The sequence below is a fragment of the Vombatus ursinus genome, unplaced genomic scaffold (assembly GCF_900497805.2).
Source record: "Vombatus ursinus unplaced genomic scaffold, bare-nosed wombat genome assembly UNPS02014798.1, whole genome shotgun sequence".
NCBI classification, from domain to species: domain Eukaryota; kingdom Metazoa; phylum Chordata; class Mammalia; order Diprotodontia; family Vombatidae; genus Vombatus; species Vombatus ursinus.
Window position 1 is genome coordinate 56,251,611 of NW_020954576.1, and position 18,572 is coordinate 56,270,182.

General features: G+C 50.3%; 1 protein-coding gene across 2 annotated transcripts in view; it reads right to left on the reverse strand.

The window, feature by feature from the left end:
* The window catches only part of LOC114049719 (integrator complex subunit 3), a 38,531-nt gene that overhangs the window by 4,373 nt on the left and 15,586 nt on the right, over window positions 1-18,572 (reverse strand). Inside the window, exons 5-25 of one of the 2 annotated variants that reach the window (XM_027871091.1) lie at window positions 18,464-18,548; window positions 17,111-17,177; window positions 14,329-14,473; window positions 13,821-13,950; window positions 12,498-12,595; window positions 10,978-11,169; window positions 9,760-9,847; window positions 9,240-9,319; window positions 8,624-8,715; window positions 8,119-8,225; window positions 7,060-7,179; window positions 6,035-6,164; window positions 5,709-5,763; window positions 5,382-5,485; window positions 4,776-4,820; window positions 4,421-4,540; window positions 3,772-3,925; window positions 2,533-2,601; window positions 1,395-1,470; window positions 979-1,092; window positions 475-523 (exon numbers count right to left, since the gene is read on the reverse strand). In XM_027871091.1, coding sequence (XP_027726892.1) covers window positions 475-523; window positions 979-1,092; window positions 1,395-1,470; window positions 2,533-2,601; window positions 3,772-3,925; window positions 4,421-4,540; window positions 4,776-4,820; window positions 5,382-5,485; window positions 5,709-5,763; window positions 6,035-6,164; window positions 7,060-7,179; window positions 8,119-8,225; window positions 8,624-8,715; window positions 9,240-9,319; window positions 9,760-9,847; window positions 10,978-11,169; window positions 12,498-12,595; window positions 13,821-13,950; window positions 14,329-14,473; window positions 17,111-17,177; window positions 18,464-18,548 — 2,120 coding nt within the window. Of the gene's footprint in view, window positions 1-474; window positions 524-978; window positions 1,093-1,394; window positions 1,471-2,532; window positions 2,602-3,771; window positions 3,926-4,420; window positions 4,541-4,775; window positions 4,821-5,381; window positions 5,486-5,708; window positions 5,764-6,034; window positions 6,165-7,059; window positions 7,180-8,118; window positions 8,226-8,623; window positions 8,716-9,239; window positions 9,320-9,759; window positions 9,848-10,977; window positions 11,170-12,497; window positions 12,596-13,820; window positions 13,951-14,328; window positions 14,540-17,110; window positions 17,178-18,463; window positions 18,549-18,572 lie in introns of both variants that reach the window. The other variant, XM_027871090.1, reaches the window with a different exon arrangement.

Sequence of the window (18,572 nt, forward strand, 5' to 3'; positions counted from 1 at the left end):
GAGAGAGAGAGAGAGAGAGAGAGAGAGAGAGAGAGAGAGAGAGAGAGAGCCCAGGAGGCAGTGATGTGGAATGACACTTCATTCTGACCCTTCTTCCCCTTGGATTAGCCATATGGCAGGGAGACAGAGAGAGGGGAAGCCACCGATGATTAGAACTGCTGTGGTAGCAGGAAACAGGGATGTCCGGTCTCCACCTCCCAGGGCAGCCTCTGGTGAGCAGGGGACTAGAGAAGAGAGGAAACCAGAGTCCCAAGGGAGCCTGCCTGTTTATAAACCATTTTGGGGGAGGGGAGAAAAAAGTCACCCCAACAGATGGAGGAAGTAAACATGCCAAAAGAACGGAATAGGAACCCCCCCCCAATCACTGCTTCCCATAGTATCCCCAAGATAGAGATGAAAAAATTCTCAATCCCTTTTTCCTTGGACAGGTATCCCAAGGACACAGATAATGGAGTTTGGGGGTAGGAAGCTCACTTCTCTCTCCGGAGCTGAAGCAGCAGGCAGGATAGAGCCTCAGGGTGTTCTGCAGAAAAAAAGTTAGATATTGATAGAATTGGGGACAAGGGAAAGGGTGAGTAACAAGGAGGAATCCATCCATCTCAAACTATGTATGTCTGACAGTAGCGACTAGGAAAAAAGTAGGGGAGATCTTAGAAAGGAAAAAAAAAAACCTGTTCTACCCCATTCCTTTTTCAAGTAAGTCAACTTGGGCTCTTGGTCTCTATGTGGACAACTGCTCCACTGTGTGCCCCACCCCCACAATCTAGCCATCCATTCCTCAGGAAAAGCAAGAGTCATCTGAAAAGTAAAAGGGGTTTGGAACTGTCTGTAGGGGAGTGGGGCACGTAAGGGAAGGAAGGAGCCCCTTCCCGAGCCCCTGAACGTGTCATAGAATATCCTAAGCCCTGAGGATGTTCTAGATTGTTCTATGCCCACTCTCTTCTCCTCAGGCTCTAGTCTCTTTACCCCTGTACTCACCCTTATATTTGAGATGCTGCAGAATGGGGATGATGGTCTCCAAGGGGATGTTGTGAGCCAAGAAGAGCTGCCAGGCACAGTACTGCTCAAAGGTTTCCCAGTCTAGGCTTTGGACTGGAGAAAGGTAGAAAAGGGTGTGTGTGGGGGTTTTCTCTTTGGTTACAATTCAATAAGTGGAAAGACAAAGCTTACAGTCATGTTACACTGATTGCTTGCATTCCCTAAAACTTTTACTTCCCCAGATCTTCCTATTTTATGGAGTAGAAAGAGAGCTGGTGATGAGCCTAAGGCAGGAGTAGGTGCCCTATCCAGCTTCTCTCCACCCCCTTCCCAATATCAAAATACCCATAGGAATTGCCATCCCGCCCCAACCCCAATTTTCTGCTCCAAGATACCCAGCAGGTGTGGTCACTTACTGAGGATGTTGAGGACAGAGTCCTTTCGAAACATGACCAGATTCCCCATCATCACATGGCAGACCAATTCCTGCAGCTAGATAGGTAGGGGTGGGTATGATGGTAGAGAAAGGGGCATCATTAGCATCAGTCTCATTAGGGAGGGGAGGGGAGGGGAGGAGGGCAAGCCAGGAGCCCAAAGAGAAGGAGGTATGAATAAATGGTACATGACAAGACAATCCCAAATATGGTAGAGGAGTATGTTTAGAAAGCTGATTTGGGGAAAGGTGGGGGGTGGGGTGGGAAGAAAGAAACTATTCCTGAGGGCCCCCTGTCGATATCTTTGTCTTCCTTCCAACAATCACTCTCTTAGAACAGTAGAACTGGGTGGGTGACATCACTATGCCACTGAGTATATGGTTGAGAGAAGGAAGAAGGGTCATCCTATAATAATGGAGTCCCCTTGTTTTGGCCTATGACTAGCCAGGTGTGGCCACCGACTGAGGATGCTGAAGACAGACTTCTTGTGAAACATGACCCCGAAACAACCCCATTGATGAGAATGGGGAACTCACCCTCGGGGAACCCAACTCTTGGAACTACCCATGACTAATCTGGGTTCATGTCTGGGCCAGCGTGGCAGAGTGGAGTGGTACAGTCTTGGGTGGACAGAAAGGAAGAATGCCCCAGGAAGAGCTAGCTCATAGATGGAGCATCAGTCCACACCTGGAATAGAGTCTAAGTGTGCTGGACACCCCATGCCTCTTTGTGACCTTAGGATACAGAAAGTGATAAAAGGGACAGGACTAACTTTTTCCAATCCAACCCCAACTGAGAGAGGCAAAACCCCTGAAACAGTTCCAACACTCTTTACTAACAGAGAGGGGATGGAGATATCAAATGATGTTGGAAGGGGAGAGTGCTACTGAGACTTCCTTGGCCTGGTCCTCGTCCCTCCTACTGGCTTCGTTCTCAGTATCCTCGACACAGAAGTCCTCAGCACACAGAGTCTCTATTAACACTCCCAAAGGGCCCTCGAGGGGAAAGGCTGCCGTGCGTCTATGTGCAGAGGCATGTGTCTGTCTGAACATGTCTAGAGAACTGGACAGAAGGGAAGCCTAGCATTTCACCCCAAGTAACTCAGGAAAACCATACTTACTTGTGCTGAGTCAATCACAGCCACAATCATGTTGAGGAGCTCCCCACTCCTCAAGGTTTCATCTGGAAACTGGGAAAATGAAGAAAAGAGTCAGTCAGGTGTCCAGAGATGTTCTTTCTCCCATTCTTCATTCTGGGACAAACATATTTGGTACAAATATTCTCAATAATGGCGATCTCATCGTGGGAGAGCTCAACCTTTGGAATCACTGTGAGGACAGAGAGAGACAGGCTAGGTGGCCAGGGGAGTGAGACGTGATGCTGTGGGGGTAGGGGGTGGGAGAAAGAATACCATTACTTGGGGTCTTTCTGTGTAGGTCTAGGGGAAAAAGAAACAGCTACCTCCCTCCTCTAGAAGGAACCAAAGTTAGGGGCAGAGAGAATTCACATTTTGACCTTGTTTCCCCTTCATTTCCAGACCAGGGAAGGAAGGTGGGGAGCAGGTTGGAACAGGGTGGGCAAGGTCTCTTCTAAAGATGTTGGCCTTCTACAGGCAATCTGGAAGAAGGGTGTGATCCATCTGTGTCTCTGGATCCCTCTCCACCCTCTTATTCTTGGCTGAGCTTATTATTCCCCTTGCTGTCCCCACACCCTATGCCCTTTTCCCTGTTCCAGGGAACTTTTACCAAGAACCAACATTTTCTCCCATATCCCAATTCCCCAAGACTTTGTATGAGTCCAGAGGCTTCCTGGTTTACTGGGGGCTCTGAGCCAATGGAAGCGTGCTGGAAAAATGTAACTCCTACTTCAAGGCTCATAACTCATGGATTGGCAGCTCTGTCCACCCCTGGGGCTGGAAAACGGGCAGTGGGATGGGATCCAGGGATGAGGCCTAGGACAGGGTCAAAGAAGAAAACCATGCAAACTCATGGTTTGCATGACTCTAGAAAGACGGCAGGGGAGAAATGCTGGGAGATGAGAACCTTGGGCCTGATACTTCTATCGTTGGTAACCTAAGACACTACTGCCCCCTACTTCCTGTACCTACTGGTAGTAAAGACAGCTGTAGTGAAATAAGTACATATGGCACAGATGCCATTTGTGGAGACTGAGGATGGGGATATTTGTGGCACAGCTCTCTGGGACATAGGAGAGGAGAATGGATGCGTGTGTAGCCCTCTAGGAGAGTAAAGGGATAAGAAATGGGCAGAGAAAAACCAAAAAGAGGAGAGCTAAGGGTATGAAAACCCCAATGGTTAATTCCCCTGAACTTTGAGGTTCTGGTCCATGGCAGCTGTACCTCCGTGTAGATGGAAGGAGTGAGGTGGCACAGCAGCCTAACATCATCCTCCTGACAGGCCTTCATGTCCATCATCAGGCAGGTGTGAAGGTCACCCAGCTGTGTGGCCTGGGCAAACGACTCATAGAGGTTCATCTTCCCTGCAGCCGCTTTACTGTAAAACCAACTGGGATTGAGCCACATGACCCTTGCCAAAACCCCACCCCAGAATCGCGGCCATTTCTGATCCAGCTGGTCAGACAAGTCATCCAACGATGGCCTAGTGCACTTTCCCCTCCCTCAAAGCTTCCCCTGGCCTGCTCTCAGTCCCCTCCGAATTGGTGCCCGTGATCCTTACTGTACTGTCTCATGTCTGTGCCCAGACTGGAAGCGAGTCCCCGCCCCCTGCATCTTATCTTCCCCAGTGCCCAGGACAGAGCTTGGACACAATCAATGAAACTGACTGACCAGGGTCAAGAGGACACAGGTCAAAGCTCTTTGGTCTTCTAGCCTCCTCCCTCCCGCCCGCCCGTCCGTCTGTCCACCATCCCATTCTAGGGCATGGCAGGGGAGAAAGTAAGACAAATAACAGGCATCTGGACTATGGGGGGGAGGTGGGGGTAAAGCCCCTTCAGGTGAGTCCTTCACCTCTCCCCCTCCACACACACACCTGGCCCTCAGGTAGTAGAGCAGGTGGTAGCCAATCTTGGGCTGTTTCTGGTAGAGCTCAGACAGAAGATCCAGGAGCAGAGAGAAGCTGCTGTTGTCCTCCTGCATCTGGCACAAGTTCCTGGTGGGGAGGGGGAGGGAGGTCTGTGGTGAGTAACCCTTACAGAGGATCTCCTGGGAGGTATTCTTCAGGGGAACATGGGAAATCCCTTCTGTCCCACTCCTTGATCCCTCCCCACAAGGATCTCACCACTCCAGTGCTGAGGCAAGAGCCCACCTGGCAAAGAAGTGTTGTGGTGGGGTGAGAGAACTACAGAGATAGCAGACAAGAGGGTCCCTAAGAACTGCAAACTTACCTAAATATTAGGTAAAGGGGCTTCCCCACGGATTCTTCCAGAGACCTAGAATGATGGGATTAGGGGTCAGAAAGGGGTGGGGAGTAAAGGAGGATTAGAATGTCCCATGTGCCCCTTCCCCAAGCCAGGTTCGGCAGATTGTGAGGAAATTTTCCCCGAGACCAGGTTTCTGGTTCCACTTCTCTCCTCCTGGAATATCACTCACCAGGATTCAAAATCTCCTGGGGAAGGGGAGAGCACTTCCCATAAGGGGACCAGTAGGGAAGAGACCATTACAGTCCTTCAAAGCAAAGATACCAGCCCCCTCCAGGGTGGGAGTCAAAGGCAGAACTACTGACGTTGGGCTCAAATGGCTGTTTTGGCCTCACCCAACAAAAACCAGGGTCCAGGAAGAATGGAATGAAATTTTGGTGTGTTTCTCCCTAAACACCATGCTGAGCACTTGATATTAATGCTTTCTGATTAACCAAATTAGATGCACAACCAACACCTTTTCCTCCCAATTCTACAGTGAGGATGCTTCTGGTAAGAGGTTCAGAGGTTCAAATGCCTCCATGTACCCACAGCGGGAAGGAATGCTGCTTGAGGACTGGCTGGCTGACTTACTCCTCAGTGACCTCCTCGGGCAGCACCTCTCCTCGGAAGTGGGCCTTGAAGAGCTCCTGGAGGCAGGAGGCCAGCACGGACAGCTGCTCTGAGTCAAAGTCTTCCTGAGGGAGAAACAAGGGAAGGCGTTGCCACAGACACAAGCCACCTCTCGCCTGCTCCACAGCCCTAGAACGATGCTAGGGGCCACTGACTCCAAAGAAGGCGGTGAAGGAACGGAGAGATATCTTGCATATAGGATGAAGGACAATTCCAGAGGATGGGCTGTGGGAGGCCTGCGAGGCTAAGAAGGGGCCTGCACTCACCCTGGAGACGGGAACTACTTACCTCCAGGACTTGGTCCACGATTTCCTGCATGACTTCACACTGGGCCTCTGTGTCACTACAGTTCAGAAACAACAGGAAACCCCAGGGACATGAGAGATGGAGGGAAGGGCCACACAGAGAAGTGCATATACACAGATGCACGCTTTCTATGAAGAAGCCGGGGCAGAGACCATGCCGCACAGTCTCCTTCAGTCCAGCATTAATCGTAAAGGTTTCTTCTCTGGAGAAACTTCATACAACGAAGATGTGACCAGTGACTAAGACCCCTAACTCCCAAATACCACTGTCCACCACGACCCCCCCCCCAAGCTGCCTCCCAGGCTGACCTCCCCTTCTGCAGGAGGAGCACTTTGTCCTTCAGAGACTCATCCAGCTGATCCAGGTAAGGGGTGATGTCAATCGGCTCTTCCACTACTGCCTCCTTGATGGGGTGGAAGCGAAATTCTCTCTTCTTGCCTGGTGGGGGGGAAAGTCAGCTCCTATCCTTTAAGAACCTAAGTACTAACCACAAAGGGAGAAAGGAAATCCCAGAGACAGCCACCTCCTGACTTCTATCCTGCCCATTACCTGTCCTCGCTTTAAACCCTAATCCTCTGTGATTGTCTGAGTGTTTGGAAATGATCTCCCTTCCTCCTGTCTCCCTTCTCCATTTCCAAAACAAGTATGACTGGGTCACTCTCCTGCTCAAGAAGCACCAGTGGCTCCCTCTAGCCTCCAGTTTGGCTTTTAACCCCAAACCCATCCTTCTGGTCTCACTGCACATCCCTCTCCTCACGCATCACACTCCAGCCAGACTGCCTTTGTGCTGGTCCTCACAAGTCACTTTCCATCTGGGTCTCTACCCTGGAATGAAGCCTATCCTTTCATCTGGTAGAATCCCTGGTTTCCTTTAAAGCTCCCACCAACCCCCTTCAAGATGCCTGTCCTGACGTCCCTCCTCCCCACCCCTCTGCCAATACTCTCTTCCCAGAATTTACCGTGTATCTGTCTTATACTTTGTTTTCAATGGACATATGATTTCCCTCTAATAGAATGTGAACCACTTGAGGTCAGGCTGCTATTCTCTTTTTGTCTCTCTGTTCCCAGCTCCCAGTACATAGGAGGTGCTGAACAGAAACACTCATAAAGGGCTCTGAACTCTCTGCCTGGGGGTTCTGCCTCCCCCACACTTTCTGAGTGGGAACCACCTCTCCTCTTTCTGCTGCACCTCTCCATGGGGCCCAGCACTCTTGGCACCATGGGCTCTTAGGCAATAACATGAACTCTTCGTAAGACGGGGGATAGGAGAAGAGAGTTGGCAGGGTTGCTCCTGATGACTAGTCTCTTAAGACCAAAAACTGCTAACTCCCACCTTTGCTGCTGAGGTCCTCCTCATCATCGCTGAAGGCCGCTTCGGCGTTGTCATAGCAGTTGTCATCTTTGTCTGACATGTGATTATCCATCTCCATGGAAACCGGCTCTTCAATTTTAACTTGGGGGCGGGAAACAAAAAGTACAAGTCTTTAAGGCACTCCGGGGACCTTAACGGACTCCCTGCCCTCCACAGCTCAACAGGGTGAGTAGATGGGATGGCCTGTTCTGATCAAACTGGCTGCAATTCTCCTTGAGAGACTACTTTATTTTATTGATCTCATTCGGGCCCACAGCCAGACAACACAAGTCAAAGTGGGTGACAAGAGATTTGGCCAGGAAAAAGGCAAGCATGGAACATGATACTTAGGTGTCCAGCTCAGGTTTGGCTAGGTGACTCTTAAGAGTAAGGCGGTAACGGGGGCAGCTAGGTGGCAAAATGGATAGAGCATCAACCCTGGAGTCAGGAGGACCTGAGTTCAAATCTGTCCTCACACACATAACATTCACTAGCTGTATGACTCTGCGCAAGTCAGTTAACCCCCATTGCCTGGCCAAAAAAAAAAGTAAGAAGGCAGGAAGCATGAAACAGATGAGACAGAATGGGCACGCTTCCTTAGTGTACGCCTTCACCCAAAAAGACGAGGGGCAGAGAGAACATGCCCTCTGACCAAGTCTGAGATCGTGCAGACCCTTATGTGAGGTGGCCATTCTCCTAGGTCAGGAAGGAAGAGAAAAAAGGCAAAACTGAGAAGACACTGACCCACTTCAAGCCCTAATGAGGAAAAATGTGCACACACAGTGGACAGAGGTTCAACAAGGAAAAGACAAGAGGATACAGAAACAAAGTAAACAGAAAGAAGAAATTAAAGAAAGCAAAACAGCAAGATGGAGAGAGAAGGGGGAAAGAAAGATGAATGGAAGAAGAATGATGAAGATATGGGCAAAGAACCCAATCCAAACAGAAAGCAGAGTATCTCTAGAAGAAAAATCTTGATAATCTGGCTCCCCCCACTTTTTTGGGGGAGGCGGGGAGAGTGCCTACAGGGGATGGCCATACCTTCCACAGGTGGGGAGGGTGAGCTGCAAAACTCAGGAAACTTCTCTCTCAACATGGCACGAAGCTCCTTATCCAGCTTAGGGTTATCAAACAGGGGAGCCAGGTGCCTGATGGGACAGGAGTGAAGACTAACAGATCAAGATGGTTCTTCATTCCCCCCCAAAAACAAACAAAAACATTCCCGAACCACACATTAAACCGTCAAGATAAAACAAGTCCATCTAGAACTTGGTGGCAATGCCTACGACCCAGGGGGGCACCCTGATAAGCAGAGGAGGAGAAGGTAGCAGGCAAAGGGCCCAGCGGTGGAGGGGAGGAAACCCTCCACTGTCTACACTTCTACAGGGTGGTGCAAGACGGCTGCAGCAGGAACGTCAGGGCTTTGGCAGCAAAGGCATGTCCTTGGCCTGCCCACAGTGTGATTCCATCCTGCTGGTGACCCGAATTGGAGAAGAGCAACTGCCCTCCCCATACCAACTCCCAAGTCTGTCACCAAGTCTCTTACGCCAGGACCCGCTTCTCCACAATGTGATTGAGAGAAGAGAAGACACCCTGTCGAACATGGCCTTCCAGTGGGGGATAGAAGTTGGGAATGATCTAGTTGAAAGAACAGAGTGGAAAGAACTTAAGCACACGACTGTCACGGATCCTCTTCCAATTCTGCCCTATGCCCCCAAGAGAATGGGACAGAGGACCCAGGATTCCCTGTGTTTTAGGGGCAGCTCTTGCTGATCCAGATTTCACAAGTTTTGACTTCCAGGATTAATGGGGAATATGGCTGTGGGAAGCAAAGGAGTCTTCTGGTCAAGCTGCCAGCTACTAAGCAGCCAGAATGGGGAAGCTCCCATTTAGAGTCAACTTGGGGTGGGCCTGCCGAAGGAGCTCTGTCCTCAGCCTCTTCAACCTGGGGTTGAGAAAAGCCAACTGGGAAGCTAGGACATGAGGATATTTGTTTGAGGAGTTCAGGTTTGGGGAGAGGGCTCAGTCATCCTGGGAAGAAAACCCCAGAGCCCCTCCTTGTCTGAGAGCTAAGGGGGCCCTGGGAGAGAAAGGATCAGAAAGGCGAGAATGTTCTTTCTCTGTCTTATGGAATGGGGAAGAGTGGAGAACGCCTTCCTTACCCGGCACATGAAGTCCAGGAGTGTGGCAGTGATGGCTGGGTGGGGCTTCATGGAGTGATGCATGACCAGAATGGCTGGTTCTAGAGTCAGGGGGAAGAAAGGGTCCCAACCCCACAGCCCCCAGTCAGTGCCTGCTCTCTCCCCGAGAAGAGAGAGCAATAAATTTCTCAAACTAAAGCCCACCAATGGAGAAACTGAAGTTTGACAAAGGCAGGTCCCAAGACCCCCCCAGTTCCTCAAACTTCACCCCAGTTCCCTCCCCCTCTTCCTAGCATATGAGTTGAAAAGGGGTAGGATGGGAGCAGGAAACTCATTTTTGGCTCAACGTCTGAGGTCCAAGGCTGTTTTGGAGAGATGGAGGAGGGAGGAAGGCAGGGCATGACAATTCACCTGGATTGAAGGCATTCACAATGGGTCAAAGGAGAGTTGATAAGGGACAAAGAACTGCAACTGTTTTTTGATAAGCTGTCTGTTCTCCTTCCCAATTCCCCAACACATGCTAAGATAACACGGCACATACCTATGTTCATGATGCTGTCCTTGTCTGGACTAAAGAAGAGCCAGTCGTAAAACAGAGCCAGTTTGGCATTGGAGGCTGCAACATTGGACTGGAGGAGAGAATGGGGGGGAAGCCTGACTCCCTCTTCTCCCCACCTCCAGAAGTAACAGGATGTCTAGGATGGCCCAGATTCCATGACATGAGGAAACAGAAGAGAGCCCCTGCACATATGTGTGTGGACACATGAGTAGTAATGCATGGGTGTCTGTGGACCTACTGTCCTTGGGATCTCCATGCCTCAGGGAGCTGAGGACCGTGTACCAAAGACCAAGCTCACCCAACCCCCTGATTCTCCAGCAGAGCCTCAGCAGTGAAAGGAGGTGCAGCTGGACCTCAGAGCTCCCCCTGGGCTGTGTGCACACTCTGTGTTCCCTCAATGGATTCTCCCAGTCACCTGCTACATCTCCAAGCCTCCTGCTCCCAAGGTGGGGCTATTCTGGGGGGAGGCTTGACCAAGAGAAGTGACCACTCTCAAGAAAGAAGTGGAGAAGTCTTGTCAAAAAGGGTCAGTGTGGTTGGGAGAGCAGCAATAAGACCAGCATGATCCTATCCTTATAGCAAGAGACTCAGGGAGGAAGCTGGGAAGGAGGTGACCCCCATTAGGGACAGCCTGTGCTTGGGGAGAGGAAGGGAGAGGAAAGCAGAGATGACAACAGGTGCTAAGGCTCTAGAGTCTGGAGAAGGGGACTTCTATAGCGGATACAGGAAGAAGCCTTAGGAAACAAGCACAAAGTAAAAAAATCCGGAGGGACTGTGGGATAATGACTGCAGGGGAAGCTAGGACATTCTACTCCCAAAGGTATCTGAAAAGGATGAAGGCAAGCAAACGTTCAGAGTGACAGAGGGTATAAAACCTGGGTGTAAAAGACTGACGGATCAGAGACAGAGGAAGGAACAACAGGATGACAGAGACAACCTGAGAAATGTGGGACAGGGTCAAAGGACAAGGAGGAAGAATTTGGGGGGATTGCAGAGAAGTAGGTTACGACTAGGAGACAGAGTGTGAAGAAAACCAACGGACAGAGGAAGGGTCAAAGGAACCAAGACTGACACACAAGGCTTAAAAAGCCACGGGATACTCTGGCCAATAAGCTGAGGACCCTGGGACACCCCCCACCCCACCCCTGTCACCGACCTTGGCCATCCCACACCAATCCCAGCCCCCTGCAAGCTCCTCACCGTGCACGTGGTCAGGAGCCAGCCAATGATAGCCCAACGAGGCAAAATATCTGAGCTCAGCACCTCATTGGATGGGTGGACCACACCACAGATGTAGCGAATCAGATCACAGCGCAGGGACTGACTGTCTGGGGTGGACAGATACTGCCGCTGGAACCAATCCTGGTATCGCTTCTGTTGGCCAAACCGTACCTAGGGAGGGAGAAGAGGAAACTGGGGTAAGGATGAGCAGACCAAGTCAGGATATGCTCAGGGCCTGCTCCAAATTTTCAGCTATCTTTCACAACTTTCTAATTCATCAAACTGTTCCTGAAATCTTTCCTCCTTTTGAGACTAATGAGTTATACATTGAAGGGTTCTCTAGTTTCATGTAAATGCCAACGATATACTTATGCTTCCTTCCTTGCCTTCCATCTGACACTTCATTTATTACTTATTATGATGCAGGCACCATGAAGAAGCACTGTTTGCGCAGCACAGAGCAGAACAAAAATCACTGGAGTCAGTCTTTTGAGTCCTATCTCTGTCTCTGTGGTGGGACTGGAAATACCAGATGAAGATCAAGTGAGGGGCAACACTCGGAAGGGAGGTCAGGATGCTGTTTTCAAGCAGCTATAGGACTGCCGTAGGCAGCTCTGCTGGGCCCCAGGGGAAAGAACCAGGGGCTTTAATGAGGAAGACTTGGGAGCCCCAGCAAGGACTCCTGTTTGCCTTCCAATTCAGATTTTGTGGCTAATCTTGGGAAAGTGACAGAACTTTTCTGGGCCTCAGTTCTCTCATTTGTAAAATGAGGATAAGAGTATTTGCACTATCTACCTCCCACAATACTGGTGAGGATCAAATGAAATCATGGATGTGAGAAGCTTTGCAATTATAAAGTGCTCTAGAATCGTCAGTGCTTATTACATTGCCCGAGGCATCCACTTAACACTCGGCTATCTTTTCTTTATGACTTCTGCTTCTCCTTTGTCACAAAGGTCACTTTCTTTGATTTGCCTGTGTCAACACTGAACATACTAAGGGGTCCCAGGGGGCATGTGCAACGGTAGCCAAGATTTCTTCTTATTCCGTGTTGGGCTGTCTGGGTGAGGATGTACAATGTTCAAATATTTGTGGCATCCTCCAAGTGATGGGTAAACCCATCAATCACCCCCAACACCTTACACCCTAAATGGTGCATAAAACCCAAAAAGTTCTCTCTTCTTCTTGCTCCTATCCGTAGGGGAAAAGGGTCCCCAAAAAGAAAGTAGAATGGAGGAAGGGAAGGGAAAGTAGGTCTGTGGATGGCTTCAATCACTGGCATTGGCTACATTTCTGTGGAATTCCTCTTGAGAATTCACAATCATTCAGGCAATCCAAAAGGCCCCAGTAAGAGGCCTTGCCACCTCTTCCCCAGGTGACCCCTCCCCCTCTAGCCAGGATCTCTGTGCCCTGAATTCCAGGCCATGCCAGAGCTTGATGGCTGCCCCACAGAAGAGGGTAGGAAGGGCCAGGGCCTCTTCCAGAACACTTCAATGTACCCGGGATGTCATGAAGAGGAGTTTGGTCTCCATGTCCGGGGTGAGGCGGCAAGCCAGGAACTTTCTGGATGTTCTTGACTGGAGGAGCTGGAGGATGCCTGCACCAAGAGAGGCAAACACATATGTGAGGGCCAAAGGCAATGGAAGGAAAACTGGTTTGTCTGGGCCAGGGCCCCAGAGCAAGCAGCCCTGCTGTTAAGGAAGATGTGGGCTGGAGAAGGGACCGAGTAAGCACTTTGTGCTCCCTTCCAAGGATACTCCTCCTGTCACTAAGCTAATGCTGTCTTCGGGTGAAGCAAAGTCAGCACATTCCACAGGGCCAAGCAAAGTGTCAACTCCAAGTGAGAAGAATGGAGTGTGGGGGGTGGAGGAGGGAGGTCAGGAACCTGTATCTGGGGGGAGCTTGGCTAACATCTACGTATCACCACGCACTGGAAGAAAACTTCCCCAAACACACAGTAGCACTTTTTCTCTCCAGCCCTTCTGTAGCCCAGTCTGAGGCCTTGTGGGTAGGTCAGAGATCAGACAACTCCATCTTTCCTCTTGGAGGGTCAGCTCCCAGTGCAGGTCTAACAGCACTGGGCATTTAGGATTAAGGATTTATTTAGCCTGCAGTGGTGCTCCTGTCTCTTATGATTTCCTAGGTCTCAGAATGCTGGCCTAATATAAGAGAGGGGAGAAGGAAATTATCAACTAAAGTCCAAGTCCTATTTTGGCTTTTTCTATTGCTCAGGGAGTAAACTGGGATCCTGGAGACTGGAAGGTCCCCCTGGAAGGGGACAAGGCTAGGTCCATGCCTGATCTGGGAGAAGCAAACAGAGTCTCTTCCTTCCCCAAAGACACTGCTGGGCAGGCTGGGCCCCTGAGACTGGAGACAACATTGCTGAAAGTGAGGGGGCCTCCTCCCCTTGAAGGCCTTGCCAAGACAAGCCCCTCCACTGACTCAGCCTCACGTGCTGACCTCCAAACTTCCCTGTCGGCCAGAGAAGGAATCTGGGAACAAGCCAGCAGCTCACCACCCGAGCCAAAGACTTGCTGGGAAAGTAGTAATCGCAGTTCTCTGCCCTACCTTTTTCCCTTGACAAAATCAGCAATCAGTACCTCCAGAGCCTTCGATTAGGAAAAGTGTCACTCCCTGCTCTGTTCTCCCTCTTTTGGGGCTCTACAACTTGGCTGGGCTTCAACAGAGACTTGCTTGTCCTGAGTTACTCAGCCGCCTGTCAGGGCTCTCCCATCCATCAACCTCACTGCTTCTCTACCCCAACTTCTCTATCCTCACTGATGGATTCCTTAACCTCTCCATCTTCCCCAATTGCTATTTACCTGTGAACTGGGGGCTCAAGGCTTGAGGGTTATGAACAATGTCTTTCCATAGCAGCTCAAACTCTGGTATCCTAGCAACATTCTGCAGGAGGCGCACCAGGTCCCGGCCAATCATGAAGCAGTCCATGAACTTGGGGGAAAGGGAAAAGGGGTGGGGGAGAGAGCACAGATTGTTTACCTGCTAGAGGGAAGAAGGAACAGTGTGTTCCAGTGAGGGAAAGAGTAGGGGAGGGTAGTAAAGTTGGGTGATTCCCACTGGTCCCTGGATCTTGATTTCTGAACTATTCTATGGAAGAGAGCAGGGGTTGAGATTGAGGCTCAGAGGTCTTTGGCTATGAAAAAGTCCTTCCCAGCTTTTGCTGAGGACAGACTCCCCATTAAATACACCCTGACAGCACCAGCTCCCTCTCCCTTTTCCCTGTAGATGGGGTGAGGGCTAGGGAGAGAGGAGGTGTGGGTCTGCCTCTGTGTGCAGAGACCTTCCCTCAGGCCGGCAGCTCTCTCTTACCCGCTCCCGAAGCAGTGAGATGCAGAAATCCACCTCCTTTTGTCGAAGAGCCTGAAGCTGGGCTGTACTATGGTGGTCTACAATGAGCCTCAGGTAGGTATACACCGCCATGGCAATAAGAATGCTGCTCTTCAGCACCCACTCTCTGCAGGAAGGCAGGAAGGCAGGGAGGACAATGGTACTTCTGCTCGGTCCAGATCTGCCCACACTCCTGAATACAGTTCGAGTATGGCAGGTTTGCTTCTAAGATGTTCCCCTGAATCAGCACTGCCAGGCATTTTCACAACTCCCTATACACAGTGACCAGGGCTTCCTAACTCATTCTGTCTGGTACCCAATGAAGAGAAGTGCTGGATGAAAACTAGGTCTCCTTGGCCCATAACTATTATTTTATAGTTGATTATATGTTGCTTTCTAAGTTGTTTTCATGCCTCCCAAACTAGATTACAAGTTTCTCAAGGGCCAAGACTGTGTCTCCTCCCCACCCCATTATATTTTTCTAGTCAGGCCTTCTATTCGTGGCTGATATTGCTGCTGAGGGTAAGAATGGAGGCACCTGAGGTATGAGTGTAGGGAGGATAGAGGAACAGTCCTTCAGGGGGATGTTAGCCGTATGAGGTGCTCCTGTGATCCTTTCCACAGAATATCAAGCTTGAAGGCTCAGACACCTCCCCTACTCTGCTTGGGGTTAGGCTACTCTGATGCTTAGAAGCTAAAAGCAGAAAGAATCCAGAGCAAAGTAGTTCGGGGTGAAACAAAGACACTGTTAAGCCCATTTAGAGATCCCCCTGATTCCCTCCATAACACGGTGGCTAAAATAAACTACTACGAGGACAAGCTACAGTGGCCACTGGGCCCCTCAGCTGTGCCCCGTGTTCCTGCAACATACCATGCCAGTCTGGTGCCCCCATCCATCATCCCTATGTCGAGCACTGCTTGCTCTAAATCAGACAGGCCATCGATCCCATCCCCCCAGACAGTGAGTGAGTCACTTGCCCTAAATCACCGGCTGAGAAGAGGAACATGATCTTGGTGGCCAAGCCCCACTTTCCCAGGAGTCAGGGCATTTCCCTGGGGAGAAGGGGTGATGAAAGAGTTGGCTGTTTGCTGGTATACTGAGGAGAGTTGGGAGAAAGGGAGGACAGAGAGGCCAGACAGACCATTTTAAGGTCCTTCTAACTCCTATTAACTGCTTACTGAAGTTTCTCAGGGTGGGACCTTGGCTCCTGACTCTTAAATCGCGATACAAGAAAATGGAAAAAGATCTAGTGACCCTGTCAGAAAACAGGACAAAGAGGAACTTAATTCAGTCAAGCAACATCCTGACAGCAGAGAACTATATTGGAACTGCTTCCTGAAGACGAATATAAGCAGCAGCAAATGACACCAGAATAACTGCTCCTCATAACTGTCACCTTTGACACTGTAGCCTCAACAAGTCTTGGAAGGGAAATAGGGAGGGTGAAAATGCTGGAGGATGGTCTGATGTTTTTATGTCCACTCTGTGATCTACACAATTAATTTAAGGGCCAAGCCCACCAGAGAGGAAAGTCTACTAGACCAGAACCCAAGACACCAACAGCCACCACACAGAAGGGGAGAGGAGAGACCCAGACAAGAGTGAGGCTCAAGAGAGAATCTGCCACAGAGTCTCCAGCACCCAGGGCTCCTCTCTGTGGCCCAAGGTGCCTGCTGCACCGAGTCTGGGCACTAGGTGGCACTGCACCGCAGGCTGAGGCAGGCAGCCATGCCTAGGAAGAACCTGTGGACTATTAGAGAAGCTGCTTAAAGTCTCCCTGTTAATGAGCTCCCAGCATTACTGCAGGAGCCTCGAAGAACGAACACACAAAGAAAGGAGGATTTAAAAGGCATCTGTCTTTCCAGTTTCCACCTTTTAATCCTTCGCTATCATGGCTTCCACACACAGCTCAGGAAGCTGACCTCTGACCCCAGGACTTGAGACCGGTGTATGAATAAAAGGGGTCAGCAACAAGGTCAAACACCCATGTTTCTGGCCCTCCACTTGTGGGAGAAAAGCAATGGCCAGAAAGCCCAGAGTGCTCCTGGGCTTCCTCCTGACAAGGTCTTCACTAAATCCTCTGGGATCTGGACCCTTCCAAACAAGCAGAAGAAAAGGGACTAGACAGAAAACGACTCCCAGAGAAGCAAACTCCTACTACCAACACAAGTCAGCACCTTCTCTGTGACTTATAGTCATCAAGGGTGGCCTAAAGCACCGCCAGGGTAGGTGACAGAGACAGTCTTCCTGGAGCTTCATCCGCTACTTCACAGCAGCTTTACAAACAGTTCTGCAAAAACAGCTTTTGTCTCTGGGCAGGTGAGGGGGCTCAGACAGGGGCTCTCTTTTATTCCCTAACTATGACCATGGGGCTGACAGCCGAGGTGGGGAGCAGGCTCGGTACCTGCCAGGCCTGGGTGCCATGGCTGGCACCCAGCTGAACTCCCTCCCCCTCCCACCTAAAGACAAACATTCCAAGGAGGTCTGGATCAAAAATAAACCCTTATCAGATTAAACTGATTTTCTCTAGGCTTAGGGGTATTTTGGCAAGGACGCTGCTCCCTTGGACCCTGCTGCTAGCCCCATCAATTACTGCCCTTCATACCCAGAAGGCTTCTTGCTCTCTCCTTTTTCTCTAGCTCATCTTAATCCTAAAAGTTTCTATCCCCTCAGCCTCCTCAGTTAAGGAAGCTACAAGTTCCCCCTGCCCACGCCCAGCACCACACCCAGTGTGCAGCCCACCCCTCTCAGGCCAGACCCTACCTCTGCTCTGTCAGGATCTCCAGAACACTTTCTGCCAGCCAAATGTTTTTTGCAGTCACATCTCCACCTGACCCCAAAGGAGAGAGAAAATGGAGAATCAGAATAGGACCAAACATTGAGACTATGCTAACATGATTTCCTTTACCTCTTCCTCTGGATCCCCAAATTCCCATCCTACAACTTCCTTCCCAAGTGCTGGAATTAAGATGTTCTGTTCTCCCTGTGCTCTGACTAGCCTGAGACTATCAACCAAGGAGGGACCCGGATTTTCCTGGAAGCCACAGACTTTCCTATTCAGCATAGAATGGAACAGACTCAGCGGCTGGAGACTGGGTGAGGGTGGAGGTGAACAGGTTGGCTCACGCACAAACAGGACAGCAGAGGTAGGTTGTTCCAGCTGCAGATGTCCCGAGGCCTGTGTCCAGCCTCGCTGCAGGCTATGACGTGTCTCTTTCTACCATGGTTTCTAATGTCCCTTCCAGTTGGTGTCACTTCCATTTCTTGGGGCAAGATGAGCATGCAGAAAAGCCAGGCTAAAATCCTGAAGCTGAGATGGGCAGATTGAGGGTCCCAAGAAAGGAAATGGTGCCAGGAGATAGGACACCACCACAATGGTATCACAGGGCCCCCTCCCAAAAAAAAAGCATTGAATGTTCAAAAAGTTTTTTGCTGACACAAGTTAAGGTATCTAGAAAACACCCAAAGTATTCAGCAGAAGAGCCTGCATGGGAAGCACGTAAGTCAAAATGGGAAAATGACAGGATCATCTCCAAGTGTAACTCTAGACACCTCGCCTGTGCATGCATCCTAGGGGATCTGGGTGAATGGCAAAGGCAGACCTTTTCAACCACAGTGCCTACGTGGTTTGCTGGGACAGATGGCACAGATGCTGACAACAATATATAAACCTAAATGTCAAGGTCTGTTTTGTGCCATGGAGACATGGTGTGTTCCTTTGTTGGCCAGCCCCCATCAGACGTCACAACTGATAGGCAAGAGGGACAGGAATATGAGGGAGGAGTTCGGCTAGTGGTGGGAATACTGAAAGCATGGTCATCATTCCCCAGCTCTCCCTATTTTCCTGGTCTTGGCTACCAAGAAACCCTGGTGTAATGGTTGACTTGAGTGGACAAGAAGTCTCCTTTTGGGCCCCAAACAAGGCAGAGGAAGGGAAACTGGGGAAGAAGTAGAGGCTCCCCTGAGATTTTAAACCAGCCCCTTATTGTTGTCTAGTTCCAAAGAGATGCCTGTAATCACATGGAAGGAGGCTAATGATTCCTCAATCACTCCCACCCCCTCACTTTCCTGAACTTTTCCCACCCTCTTTCTCCTTCCAGTCCCCCACAGACTCACCTGCAATCTGCTTCATGAATGTCATGCAGACACCATCAGCTCCTAGAACCCCACTTTTCACCAATTCCCGGACCAACCACACCAACTACAAGAAAAATAAAATGATCAC